General features: G+C 34.0%; 2 protein-coding genes across 2 annotated transcripts in view; one reads left to right on the forward strand and one right to left on the reverse strand.

The window, feature by feature from the left end:
• Positions 1–454: 454 nt before the first annotated feature.
• LOC123865206 (divergent protein kinase domain 2A) lies at positions 455–8,350 on the reverse strand. The gene is made up of 3 exons (XM_045906087.1): positions 7,502–8,350; positions 1,367–1,548; positions 455–1,049 (listed from the first exon to the last, which is right to left on the reverse strand). Exons 1-3 carry the CDS (start codon positions 8,108–8,110, stop codon positions 614–616), a joined length of 1,227 nt encoding a protein of 408 aa, XP_045762043.1. The 5' UTR covers positions 8,111–8,350; the 3' UTR covers positions 455–613.
• A 631-nt stretch (positions 8,351–8,981) lies between these two features.
• Positions 8,982–14,369, forward strand: part of LOC123865208 (transmembrane protein 68) — a 32,239-nt gene continuing 26,851 nt past the window's right edge. The window contains exon 1 of the mRNA XM_045906091.1: positions 8,982–9,275. Within this exon, the coding sequence (XP_045762047.1) occupies positions 9,218–9,275 (58 nt within the window). The 5' untranslated portion in view covers positions 8,982–9,217. The remainder of the gene's footprint in view (positions 9,276–14,369) is intronic.

The raw sequence follows: 14,369 nt of genomic DNA on the forward strand, positions 1-14,369 counted from the left end.
AGAAATAAACACTAAGGAGCTGCTGTGCTTGCAGTTCCACTTATGGACCTAAGCTGCAAGCAGAGCAGCTCATGAGCCATGAGAATTTTAAATTCAAATTTCATATATACAGTATCCCACAGAAAATATTGCACACATCAAACTGTAGAAAGAGAACAGTTTGGCAGAGTTTTTGATTTGTCTCTGTCTTTGAGACGACTAAAAAGGCACATAGGTATGAGTGACAGAGACAACACTCTACAAAATCTCTTTCTAAAGCTCAATGTCCAATATTTTCTGCCGGGTACTGCAAAATAATAATTTGTGTTCAAAATTATATTAGATATGTAGGTAAGTGTCTGATATGGCTAGTTCTTTATCAAAGAACAAATGATAAAATACATCCTTTAATCTATGTGGTTTATTAAGATGTATGTACATAAAATACGTATACTACATAAATAAAACAATACATGTTAATGAATCATGATCAGTACAAATACAGCAAACTTATTAAATTATGACAGTAAGTTGAAAATAATTCGCAACCACGTTTTCTCATCTTACACAGAATATAATAATATCACAGATAAAATAATTTATAAGGCAGAGATTCTTGAAAAAAAAATACTCATCATCTTACAGCACCTACACCTACTATCTTTTCATCAGATAACATTTCTTCTATGACATGCTGCAGCTTGCTTACTGTACGAAATCTGTCTTCTCCATTCAAACATGTACTTAATAATCTATCAAAATGTGGTCTAGAAGTATTGACTTCTTTAGGTATTGGATATAATAAAGGATTATCATCTCCAGCTAAAACATAACATGCAGCCCAAAGATTATGGTCACTAAGATGATGTCTACACATATTTTCTATTGAGAATGTGAAACCAGATCCCATGAGCTCTCTTGAGTACCGTTGGTACCAATCTGGCAGGTCTTTTTTTGGTAATATATGCTTATCAAGAACTACTAAGTCTTCTAAGTCAACAAATGTGATTTCATCCTTTCCATTTGCAACAATGTTGTCCAGTGACCAATCCATAAGGTAGAAACGAAACCTGCAAGATAATAAAATCAGTATTCTTTTACATTTTTCATACAAAAATAATAAGCTCACTTAGAAAAATTCTTTATTTAAACACTTACATTCATACTAATAAAGAGGTAAAGTTTGCAAGTTTGTATGTAGGGAGTAATCTCTGCAACTACTGAACCGATTTTGAATATTCTTTCACCAATAGAAAGCCACATCCTTTCTGAGTGACATAGGCTATATTTTATGTTCAAGCACCCATGAGAAGTCGGGCGGGTTGCTAGTTCATAATAATTTTATTATGGATAGTGATGAATACTAAAAAGTATAAAGCATACCCACCGATCATGTTTAAAAGTAAAGTCCATTGCAGCATCTAAGATCTTCTGTGCATACTTCAACTTCCTGTGCCAAGCTACTTGCAATAATGTGGACAGGGGCTCTCCCTCATGCCCCACCACTTCCAGGCGACCGCAAACCCCTCCGTATGGTGGAACTGGCCAACCTTTAGATTTTGGTATTACCTTTAATGCAAATGAATAAAAAATTAAAATTAATGTCATTTACTTATCCTATCCCTTTCTATAGGGAGCATTAAAAAAGCGATGCCAACAGTTTTAGACCTATGGTCTTTGTCTAAATTAATTAAAGGTTTTTTGAGAACTTTTCCTACCAGCCGATAGATGGCGTTAGTTGAATATTACTTCACGCTAAAATGTAAGGCTATAGGAGCCATATGTTGAGATAATCATATTTGTGTTTCGAGCAATAGTAAAGCAGTAAAGTAGCAGTAAAGTAGCAACAATAGCAGTAAAGTAGCAGCAATACAAGAGTAGTGAAATAGTGTATTAATTAGCAATAAAGGTGTAAATCAAAAGTGCAGTGATGTTTAAATTGTGTGCCCTATAGAATAACAACAGTGAGTAACAAATGCATTAAACATTATGGTGCCGAAACCCGGGAATAAACTGTAAGTAATAGAACTTAAGTTAATATCAGTGAAAAAAGACTTAGTGCAAATCGTGTTGAAAAAAGACTTAGTAAAAATCGTGTTAAAAAAGACTTAGAAAAATAACGTCTGTGAATTAACTTAGAAAAATAACGTCTGTGAATTAACTTAGAAAATTTCGCCTGTGAAAAAACTTAGAAAAATTTCGTATGTGAAAAAAAAAACTTAAACTAAATTTCGCTTCAAAAGGACTTAGAAAAATATCCGACGTGTAAACACATAGAAAAATTTCGATTTAAATTAACTTTGAACATTTCATGTGAATAAACTTAGAGAACTTTTTAATCATTTGTGGACTTAGTCTCTGAACATAATAGTGACTTCGTTTTTAGAACTTAAATGAACTTTGAAGCTAATAACTGGATGATTTTGTAATGCTTGCACTATCAAGTTTTAAGTATTTTGGACATTTTTAAATTATTTCTGTGATACAACTGGACTTTATTTTTGTTGAACATTAGTATTGTGTTAACTTAGTGCTTCAAAAATTACAAATAAAAATGAATCCGCTAATACTTGTTCAAGAAGATCGTTTTGAAAACTTAATGAAGGCTGATAAAAATTACAAAAAGACACCTAAAGAGAGACTAACTAAGGGTTACAGTGAATCTAGATTAGAGTCCTTAGAAACATTGTGGAGTGAATTTAAGTTGGATCATCGACAAATAGTGGCGCAGGCTACTAAAGACACAAGAAAAGATTTAGCATATTTTACAGAAGATTTATATGAGCAATTTGAAGAACTTTACACTAACTACAAATCAATGTTAAAAAATAAACTCGAGCAATTTAAGCCTACAAAACACACTGAAACTGTTTCAATATCTAACTCTGGATCATGTTCAGCGCGTGATGAAGTACATTTACCTTTGATCAAACTACCCTCATTTAGTGGAAAATATAATGAATGGCAATCTTTTCATGATTTATTTGATAGTTTAATTCACAACAACAGCAAGTTAAAGAGTGTTCAAAAACTTCATTACTTGAAGAGTTGCTTAAGTGGAGAACCTGAAGTTTTATTGCGCGACTTAACTATTACTGATTCAAACTATGAGGAGGCGTGGTTGCTATTAAAAAGGCGATACGACAACAAGAGATTCAGTTGCAACGCTGTTCTTAAATCATTATTTTCCATTAAACAAACGAGTCATGAGTCGGCTAGTGCACTTAAACTTATTCTTGATACAACATTGAGCTGTCTGAAACAATTGAAGAACTTGGGTATTGAAGTCACATCTTGGGATTCAATTTTGATATACTTAGTGGTTTCTAAATTAGATGTTGAATCTCATAAGCAGTGGGAAATCCAAATGAGCCATTTAGCACCTGATGAAATGCCCACGTGGAGTCAACTTGCTGAGTTTTTAGAAGCTAGATTCCGAGCGCTAGAAATGATTGATACTAATAAAGCCAAACATCCAGTTCAGAGTAACCAAGCATCAAAACCCAAATCATTTCATACCACACTTGATAATCAGAATAAGAAAGAGCCAGTTTGTGCACTATGCGAAGAAAATCATCACCTTTACGCTTGTAAGAAATTTGGTGTGCAACAACCAAAGGAAAGACAAGACTTCGTACAAGCCAAGGGACTTTGTTTTAACTGCTTAGCTCCATTTCATTCAGTGAAAAATTGTAGGCTGGCAAAATCTTGTCAAAAATGCGGGCGAAAACACCACACATTATTGCACTTCAACAAAGAAGCCAGAGACCAAGAAGGCTTTCTGAGTACTACTGAGAACTTACACCTTGACACTAACAATTCTGAGAAACATGCGCAATCATCAACTTCGTTGGGAACTGAGACGAGAATCATATCTAACTTTGCGAAAGAGAAACTACAACCTAACGAAGTCCTACTGGCCACCGCGCTTGTTAAAACTAGAGCAAAAAACGGCTGTGAGCACCACATTAGAGCTCTTGTAGATCAGGGCTCACAGGCGTCATTCATCACGGAAGCTACAATTCAACTGCTTGGACTTAAGCGCTCACCAGTCAATGCGTGGGTGTCAGGTCTAGGGCCTGGTGGAACGAGAGTTAAGTACATGGTTTCTCTCAATGTCGAATCACGCCAGAGCCGAGAAAAATCAATCCAAGTAGATGCATATGTGCTGAGATCATTTTCGTGGGTACTTCCGTCGAGTAATCTTACATCACCTGACTGTCTAGAATTTGGAGATTTAGTTCTAGCTGATCCAGGCTACGCAACTTCAAGTAAAATTGATCTTTTGCTTGGAGCTGAAGTGTACAGTAAGATATTAACTGAGGGCATGATCAAACATCCAAAAGGTAACTTAATTGCACAAAACACCATTTTTGGATGGATAATATCCGGAGAAGTGTCGAATGACACAAATTCACACAGTAAAAGAGTAGTTAACATGCACCTCAAAATAAGAGTAGAAAACAAACGTAAACAATTTCCGAAGATTGAGACAGAACTTAATAATAATTATCACAAGAATCTAACTAGAGAAGAAATTAAATCAGAAAACTTATCAACGGCTATGAGTGCTAACGATGGGCGGTACGTTGTACTGCCGTTAGAGAAAGAAACACCTGATTGTGAAGAAAAACAGTTCAACGCTTTAAAGAGATCTCATTCTATAGAAGGAAAACTAAAGAAAAATTCTAATTACCATGAAGAAGATCAAAAAATTCAGGAAGAAGATATCACTTTAAATTCAAATATAGAAATCATAGAAAAGAATAAAGAGACAAAAGATTCTACAGCAGATATTGTCCATCAACACGCTGAAATAAGGGAAGACAAAATGTACGATCAAGTGAAAGTACATGAAAAAGATACAAAATATCAGCGTATACTCTGGAGATATAATTCTTTTCAGCCAGTTCAGCACTACAAATTACTAACTTCAAAATTTGCAACAGTTTGTGAACCTTACTTAGATAAAAAGTATTCGGAACAAATAACTAAAGACGAAGAACATAATTTTGCAATCGCTGTAGAAAAGGGTTTCGAAATGAAATTTAACGTTGACAACCTTGTGGCTACTCATGGATCTAGAGAAGAAGCTGTAGAAGGAGTTATTTACATAGAAATGAGTAAGCTATTAAGAGTATTAGAAAATCACTTCCAAAGGGTACATGCAGTAAATTTAGAATGGGATGATACAATAATAACTAAAGAACAAGTTAGAATGAAGATTTTTAAGATTCTGAGAAAAATTCAACTGATAGATAGTTTTAGCCGAGAACTGCATGCTTCAAATGATACATCTAAATCAGCTCATGCCACTGGAGATTATATTCACATGAGTTCGATTACTGCCAACATAAAGATTACATCAATACAAAAGAAAATAACTACTGTAAGATTAAAACTTTGTCATAGATTTCTGGTTGCAAAATTAATATACGAGTTGGTCCGAATTTTAAACATATTCAAATATTATGATCTTCACGTTTGGAGTGACTCGGCTGTGATATTAACATGGCTGAAAGGTTTGCCAAATTATTGCACGAATTTCATAAACAACCGAGTCTCTGAAATCATCAACATAATTGAATACAAACAACGAACGAAAGATCATATAATTTATCCTAACAAACCAGACGTCTCCACACACAAAGCAGAGAAAACATCCAAGAATTTAGCTGAAGCTGAAACGAGAAAAGAAACAGAAAACGAATTACTATCAACTAAAATCTTAATACTACTAAGAGAGTCATTTACATTAACTAAAAAGAAAAGAGAAAAGAGAAATAAACTAAAAGTTCCTATAACTATTGATAAAATGAAGATTTCGCTACCAAATCACTTGAAAGAGTCGGAAGAAAAAGAAGTTTACGAAGGCTTGAATAAGATCCTAAAACGAGGATATGTACGAAAGAAAAGTACAATCTACCCTCTTCACTCTTTCATAGATGAAAAAGCACTTTTGAGAGCTACTAAATCAATAACATTCCTAAAGGTACGCTACGACAAGAGACATCTTATCAAGTTGATAGTAGAGGATAATGAGAAAACATTGCATAACAAACCTCAAATGATACTGAATCTGTCACATGAGAAATATTGGTTTATAGAACACAAAGATTCATCAAAGAAGCTGAAGAAAATAATATTATCACTAGCATACAATGATTTAAAATTTATTTTACAAAATAAAATAAAAAATGTGCAATTGTTTAAAGATTCAGAGTTTAATCAAATCAGAATTGTTTTGCCATGTTATCTAAATTACTTCAAAATGTTATGTATATTGAAGTTGTCATGATGGGCGGCTCCCACTCTATCTAAAACATTTCTAGTATCAAAGTGATATGTATCCTTATAGTTGTCATGATGGGCGGCAGCCACCTTATCAATAACATTGTTAGTTGAGTTGTATTTTATCATAACATTTTGCGAGATTAATCTAAATCTGTGTTCAATCTCTTTGTTTTTGATTGTTAGCTTTAATTAGTTGTAATTTTCAACACATTGTTTGTTAACAAGTTAAATTTTAGTTAGTCTTTAGTTTGTGCTTTGTTTGCAACGTCACAATGTACTGAGTTGTCAAATCAATTTACTTTATTTAATTGTTCAGTTCACTTATACCTGGTTGTATTTTACTTTGCAGACAATGTTAAACTTAATTAATTTTATGTCGTTTCTCAATCTAAATACGTCATTCATTGTGTACTTACTAACTAACAATATCACTTTGTTTTTAGTATCAATTTCAGTGTCATTATAGTGCTAAGCGAACTTAGATAATGTGATAGATTTCACTTGTCTTAATCGTTAAATCACCTTAGTTGAGTAAACAACTTAACATTTGAATTGTCAATACATTTTCTTTGAGTCGTAAATCACTTAAATGTTAATTGATTATTTAAAGGACAAGTCCTTGATGGGCGGTATGTCTAAATTAATTAAAGGTTTTTTGAGAACTTTTCCTACCAGCCGATAGATGGCGTTAGTTGAATATTACTTCACGCTAAAATGTAAGGCTATAGGAGCCATATGTTGAGATAATCATATTTGTGTTTCGAGCAATAGTAAAGCAGTAAAGTAGCAGTAAAGTAGCAACAATAGCAGTAAAGTAGCAGCAATACAAGAGTAGTGAAATAGTGTATTAATTAGCAATAAAGGTGTAAATCAAAAGTGCAGTGATGTTTAAATTGTGTGCCCTATAGAATAACAACAGTGAGTAACAAATGCATTAAACAGTCTTAGTTAAGTGATTTTTGTGCATGAATTAGCTACAATGTATATATTTTTAATACTAGCTGATGCCCGTGACCTCATCTGGATGGATTTAGGTTTAATTCTGTGGGAACTCCTTGATTTTCAGTGATAAACAAGTCTATGTTACTCTCATCGTCTTTAACTATATCCTTGCAAAAAATCATATTGATCCATTGCTTCGTTGCGGCGTGATTGAAGGACTAACCAACAATAAAACACTTTCTTATTTATAGTATGGGTAGTGATACAAACATTGAAAACATTCTACCTGCAAAATGATAGGTTCAGGATTAATGCTGAGCATGGTCCAAATATTTATTATCTCCGATTTATAACTCTCTCGTCTATTATTTAACAATGACTGAATCAAATCATACAAACTGTATGCATAAGGACACATCACTAGTCCTTTCCTAGGCTCTGTGTCTGGCCATGTTAGGTTAAACTCTACTATTTTCAACAGTTTCTCATCTACATTTGTCATGTTAAGCAATTCAATAGCCTTGCAACTATGTTTCAAGTGCCAGGTATCACAAAGCTTGTCATCAAACTCTCTTAGTTCCCAATCATGTGCTAGTTTCTTTAGAACTACTCTTCTGTTTGACTTGGTGTAGCCATAATAGATATTCTTAGCATTAAACATATTCCAATGGTTAGAATCTAATGTAATTTGATTGGAATAAAGCTCAGGACATACTGTGACGCCGTAGCAAGCCGGACAACGATTCAAATCTGTCAGACGCATCACTTGTGGCCCTTTAAAGCCTCCAAACAATAAAACTGAAGCGTAAAATGATACAGAAAAGGCCGTCAACATAAGCACAACGCGTTTACAAAATCTACGCCGCAGTAACATTCTGTTGTAACTTTCATTCATACTTATAAGTTTAACTACTGCATTATCTAGGCGTTTTGAGATTATTTAAAATATAAGAGAATAATATGAAGTGTGCCTCCATCTTTCTACACTTCTTAACACTTAAAACTGGATAATACATTCATTTAAAATCAATTGTTTAAACAACAAACATCACATCACATCATCAAAAAAGATAAACATGAAAATGTGAAAAATCAAAAATGCTGAGGAAAATCTGTGGGAAAATCTATGAAAAAATTAGAAAAGTTGACAGCTTAAAAAATTGTACCATTTTTTTTATACAATTTGTCTTTGTCCGAGAGGTACCTATGTAATCTTGTTGTCTATGCTTCATTTAAGTTTGGCGCGCATTTCTGAATTTTCGTTTCTATTCTACCGGTTTTTATTCATCGGTAAATTAATATAATATTTCGTCTATATTAGGTAAATTGTAATTTTCTACTTCGATGTAGCTAGCAGAGCAAATATATCCCACTTCAATTAACAAATAAGAGCAAGATTTCGGACCCCAGTGATATCTGATTTCTTTCTTCCGTTCGAAGTGGGATAGCAATAAGTACCTAGGTAATCACTAATCACAAAATATGCCTATATTGTTCTGAGAGGAAGGTAGGTAGTTATTTGGTTCATCATTATTATGTTCAAATGGTTCAAGCAAGGTTCAAATAATAGTGTTCTATCTGATAAAAGATAACAAAATAAGTCAGCATAAGTAAGTGACAACGTAAGATTTATGTTTTGTACCCTTTGTACTTTGTACCTACTATGGTGAGTCACAGTGAGTATAGAGGACCTGTATAACCTGTATTATAGGTACAACAGGTACGTTGTCAACTCAACGTCAAACTCAAAAATTTTAATCTGTGATGTTGATTTGTGATTTTGCTTTGCATGATTGACCGAAATTTTGTAGGTACTGTTATATTTCGCAAATAAAGCAAAAGTTTACTGTATCTAGTTTCAAAAATATGCGGCATATGAATAGTCCGACCGTTTAATGTGTAATTCTGATCATTTACAATCGCTAACAGGATATTGTATATGAACACGTAACATTCTTTTGGTGTATAGAACTTTTGTTGTGATCATTTATGTTTGAACAAAATGGGTTTTATTTCGTATTTTTACGATAATTATTCGGCGAGTCTATACGATATTATGGGTGAGTCATTATAAATAGTTAATTATTCTTATATCTGCATTCATACTTTGGAATATATCCGATTGTGTTGTTTGTTTTGGTTGACTTAGTGAAATATGATTCAAGACAAAACAGCTGTGTTATCATCACAGTTTTTTCTAAAATATTATATTAATTTCGATATTAAAGTTCTTCTTCCCCGTCGGTTTGTTAGACACTTCCAAAATACATTTGGTATTCTAATTTTTTAATTTTAATTTTAAATGAAAAATACTAATAAATTAATTTTGTACTTTGTACTCACATCATAGAATTTATTGCTTTAACTAAGTAAATTATTTTTTGTTTAAGTAGAATTTTATGTATATTTATAGTTATTTTTAAATCTTAGAAGTATGTCAGTTTGTGCGCTAGTTCAAGTCCATTAACCTGAATTTTTTCATTCTGTCTACTGCCTTGGAATATTGAAGACAATACAATAAACTGCCTTGGTCTTATTATGAAGCCAAGAAGGACATTTTTATAGAATAATTTTAATTAAAAAGAATATTTCTTTTTCTTTTTAAGAGCTTTAGTGCTAAGAGTTGGGCATTTTAGGTATCAGTTTGTACCCTAAAATGCTGAGCTAATAAATCATCCAATGGTTATTGTTATCATCAAGAAATTCTGCCCTTTGATTGGCTGTGAAAAAAGGTAAACAGTTTATGAAACAATCAAAGGACAGAATTTATTGATGATAACAATAGCTATGAATGTGTTTTTCTTACACAATCGGGGGGACTACCGCCACTATCCTAGAGCACACCATCAATTACAACACTCTTGAAATTGACTTTGAAACCTGTGCACTAGGTGACTTATGGAACCTATTTCGTGCCAAGAAGACATGCCTTATGATACTGATATCTTATTAATGATGAGGGGTGTCTGGCTCTGCACCATTGCTTTATCAGTCAACCTTTCACTTTGCACACTATATAGGAAAATGCAGTATCTGTCCGTGCATATACCCAATTGTAAGTCCAGTGGGCTGTCGCATATGTCACTCAATGTTAGTATCTCAATGGGCATATAGTTCGAAAAACTGATAGACATTTGGGTTCCAAGGTGCTAGAATGGCAACATCACATCAGAAAGCGCATCATGATTCCTATGCCTATATGTTTTGCAAGTTGTCCCTTCATATGCAATTACATTTAAGGTCCGCTCTTTTCTGGAGGGTTTTAGTGCATGTTTGGTCTTCTTGGCCCAAAGGTGAAAGAGAAAGATGCTCTGCCACTTCTATAAGTACCTATTTTAAATTCTGTGATACCATCACATTTAGTATAAGATGATATTTTGAGATATATCATCCTAAATTGAGATATATCATTCTTCATCCAAGTATCCTAAGACTAATTAATGTAATCCTAAGTTTAATGAATGTAAAATTTTGGATTTTTGGATGTTCCTTGGTTACCTTTTCACGCCACAGTGAATGAACTGATTTGGCTGCAATTTGGAATAGCGATAGTTTATACAGTTATAGCCTGAATTAAAATGTGTGATTGGAGGAATAAATTACTAATTTTTAGTCTGGAAAATCAGAGTTCCCACAGTATTTTTAAAGAACTTATATTATTGTCCTCTATAATTCATTTGTCTCCATTTTGCCAATAGATGTTTCCTTAAATGCTTTTGAAGAAAAAAATCTAAATGCGGCTTTAATATTGATTGCGTCAACGACTTTATGGGAGCACGTCAACCGAGGCTGAGAATGGTTTTTGTAATGTGTAACCAAACCAAGAATTATGTTGTATTGTTTTGCTGTAGCCATTCCCTTCCTCTTAACAAGGCTTCAATAACGTTTGTTTTATTTGAAAGAGGCAGTTTTAATTGATTTGTGTCTTCTTCACGCACCACCCACTAGTTATCACGTTTACCTATGTTTTTTTTTGCGATATCTGTGCCATTTTTCAAAAATTATAAAAAAAATTATTTTCAAAAAGTATGTATAGTGCGTTTCCTCGAATAGTATCTATGGCGTTATGTTGGCTCCCCTGTCTATCCAACTAATTGGCACCATATTTGCATACGAAGACGCAGATTTTGTTTATTTTCATTTGATTTTCCTGGATGAATGAAATGAAAATCAAATGAAAATAAACAAAATCTGCGTCTTCTCATGCCAATACCACCCAACAGACAGAGGAGCCAACATAACGCCATAGGTACTATTCGATGAAACCATTGAAACGCACTATAGGTATGTTGTTTTTTTTTTTTTTTTGTTTTTGGTCCTACAAATTTTTTTTAAAGTTTTTTTTTTTGCCGCAAAGTGCTGCGCGATCTGTAGACTTCGTACACCTTTGAAAAAATTATTTAAAGAGAACCGTCAGACATACCTACAGTTTTTCTCACGATGTTTTCCTTCAACGTTAAAGCAAGTGACATTTAATTGCTTAAGCTATACTTAAACTTATTTATGGTTGATTAATCTTGAAAAACACGATTTAACTTTTTTAAATCTTCATTTTATTAGGGTTCCGTACCTCAAAAAGAAAAAGGAAACCCTTATCACTTCGTTGTCTGTCGTGTCTATTTAGTAATCTGTAGGGTAGTTCCCATTGACCTAGACAGCAGGTAGGTAGGTCTTATAGCACATGTAGTAAAGGAAATCCGAAGACAGTGAATTTATGGTTACATTACAAAGAAATACAATGTGTTTACGAAAAAAGAAATTTACTAAATCACAATTAGATACGTGATTAACTTGCATGGAACTGTTAGGTAGTTATATCTTGTACGATGGTACGATTACGGAACCCTTCTTGTGCGACTCCGACTCGCACTTGACCGGTTTTTTATTACTCTTTTCTGTAAAATTTGCTTATGATAACTACTTACCTATGTAACGTTTTATTTATGCCAAAAATAGAACCACGTAATATTATGTTAATACAGTTGTGTTTGTAACTACCTATGCCCTATAACTACATGATTACGTATAATCTAAAATGCAGACTTTGCCTGGTTACATTAAAAATGGAGGATGTTGTAATTTCTACGAGCATCCAAAGGCTATCATTACAAGTCCTTACACACAGGTTCCCAAAGTGGAAGAAATAATGTGTCCCTGGCTGCTCAAATCAAATTCGAAATATTTTTATTCATTTAGACCTTTACAAGTGCTTTTGAATCGTCAAGAGCATCTACCACTGGTTCGGAATGCCTTTCCTACCGAGAAGAACCAGCAAGAAGCTCGCCAGGATAACCCGGGACACGTCATGTGCTTTGTATATACCTATTCATATAGACTGCTAAAATCATATTCTCTCCCTTTTACGTTGCCGCAGTTGGGTAATTTGCCGATGTTTGTTTCGGCGTTTTGAAGCAAAAAAAATATAATAGAGTTTGTTTGTTGGTTTGTCCCTCAATCACATCACAACGGAGCAACGGATGGGCGTGATTTTTCGCATGGGTATATTTAAAGACCTAGAGAGTGACAAAGACTACTTTGATCCCCGAAAATCACAGAGTTCCCACGGGATTTTTAAAAACCTAAATCCACGCGGTCGAAGCCGCGGGCATCAGCTTGTTTCTAACGAGTGTGAATTTAAAATTTACAACACCCCCGACAAGTGAAGGGTTACAGTAACTAGAAAAGAGCTGATAACTTTCAAACGGCTGAACCGATTTTCTTGGAGTATAGCAAAGAACACTCTCGATCAAGCCAAGCCACCTTTCAAACAAAAACAAAGTAAATTAAAATCGGTTCATTAGTTTAGGAGCTACAATGCCACAGACAGATACACATGTCAAACTTATAACACCCCTCTTTTTGGGTCGGAGGTTAATGAAAAAAATTGCTACGTAGGACCTAGGTTTTTAGTTTGGTCCTATGTAACATTCTTTTTTAGAAACATTAGTTGGTAAGAATACCCACAATTTTTGGCGTTTATTCAAACACTTTTTAAAGGCTTTTTAGTTAAATGACAGCAGAATTATGACGTCATGACAAATCCAATATGATCGATATGACAAACAAAAATACGCCAAGGAAAAAAATGTTCACAACAAAAGTTCCATAAGTGATGGGCAATTTGTTGGTTTGTTTTATGTAGTCTTACTACGATCATAACATAAATGATTATACGCTCTAAGAAATCTAGAAATTGGCCTGTTTACCTACTCTAGCTTTGAAGGTTTTTTTAAAGGTCAGTTTGTAATGTATCTGTCAAAGTTATTATTACTTGTAAATTGCGTCATTTTTAGAGTTCCCCACCTCAGATGGAAAAAAGGAACCTTTATAGAATCACTTCGATGTCTTTTTTTAACCCCCGACCCAAAAAGAGGGGTGTTATAAGTTTGACGTGTGTATCTGTGTGTCTGTGTATCTGTCTGTGGCACCGTAGCGCGTAAACTAATGAACCGATTTTAATTTAGTTTTTTTCGTTTGAATGGTGGCTTGATCGAGAGTGTTCTTAGCTATAATCCAAGAAAATCGGTTCAGCCGTTTGAAAGTTATCAGCTCTTTTCTAGTTACTGTAATCTTCACTTGTCGGGGGTGTTATAAATTTTTAATTTACACTTGTTTTCGTTCGTCATCATTGTCTGTCTGCTTGCTCAGCTTGGGACTTCAACAGCCAGCTGTGCGTCGATGTTTGTGTACCACCCATTGCCACTTCAGCTTTATGACACGTTAAGATAGCTGAGCTCTGGTTCTTCTATGAATCTCATTTTCTGAGATCATATAGAGATACACGGAGCATAGTTCTCTCCATTGCCTGATATACTTTCTGTGCTTAAATTCTTAACAGGCTCATCATCACCAAACCTTCGCACGGATGTCTTCTCAGAATGAGAAAAGTTTGGCCATAATCTACCATGCTGATTGCTGACCAAGTACAGATCGGCAGACTTCACACACCTTTATTTAATAGAATATTTTACTTTTATTTCACTTTAAAATCATTATGGAGAACTCTCAGGATTCCTCACGATATTTTCCTTCATCGTTAAAGCATGTGATACTTAATTGCTTAAAACGCACATAACTTCGAAAGTAGGTGCGTGCCTGAGGTCTAACCCCGGACTCCCCGACTGAGGCTGACGTCTAACCACTAGGCTATCACC

Source organism: Maniola jurtina, chromosome 5 (assembly GCF_905333055.1).
Source record: "Maniola jurtina chromosome 5, ilManJurt1.1, whole genome shotgun sequence".
Classification (NCBI taxonomy): Eukaryota; Metazoa; Arthropoda; class Insecta; order Lepidoptera; family Nymphalidae; genus Maniola; species Maniola jurtina.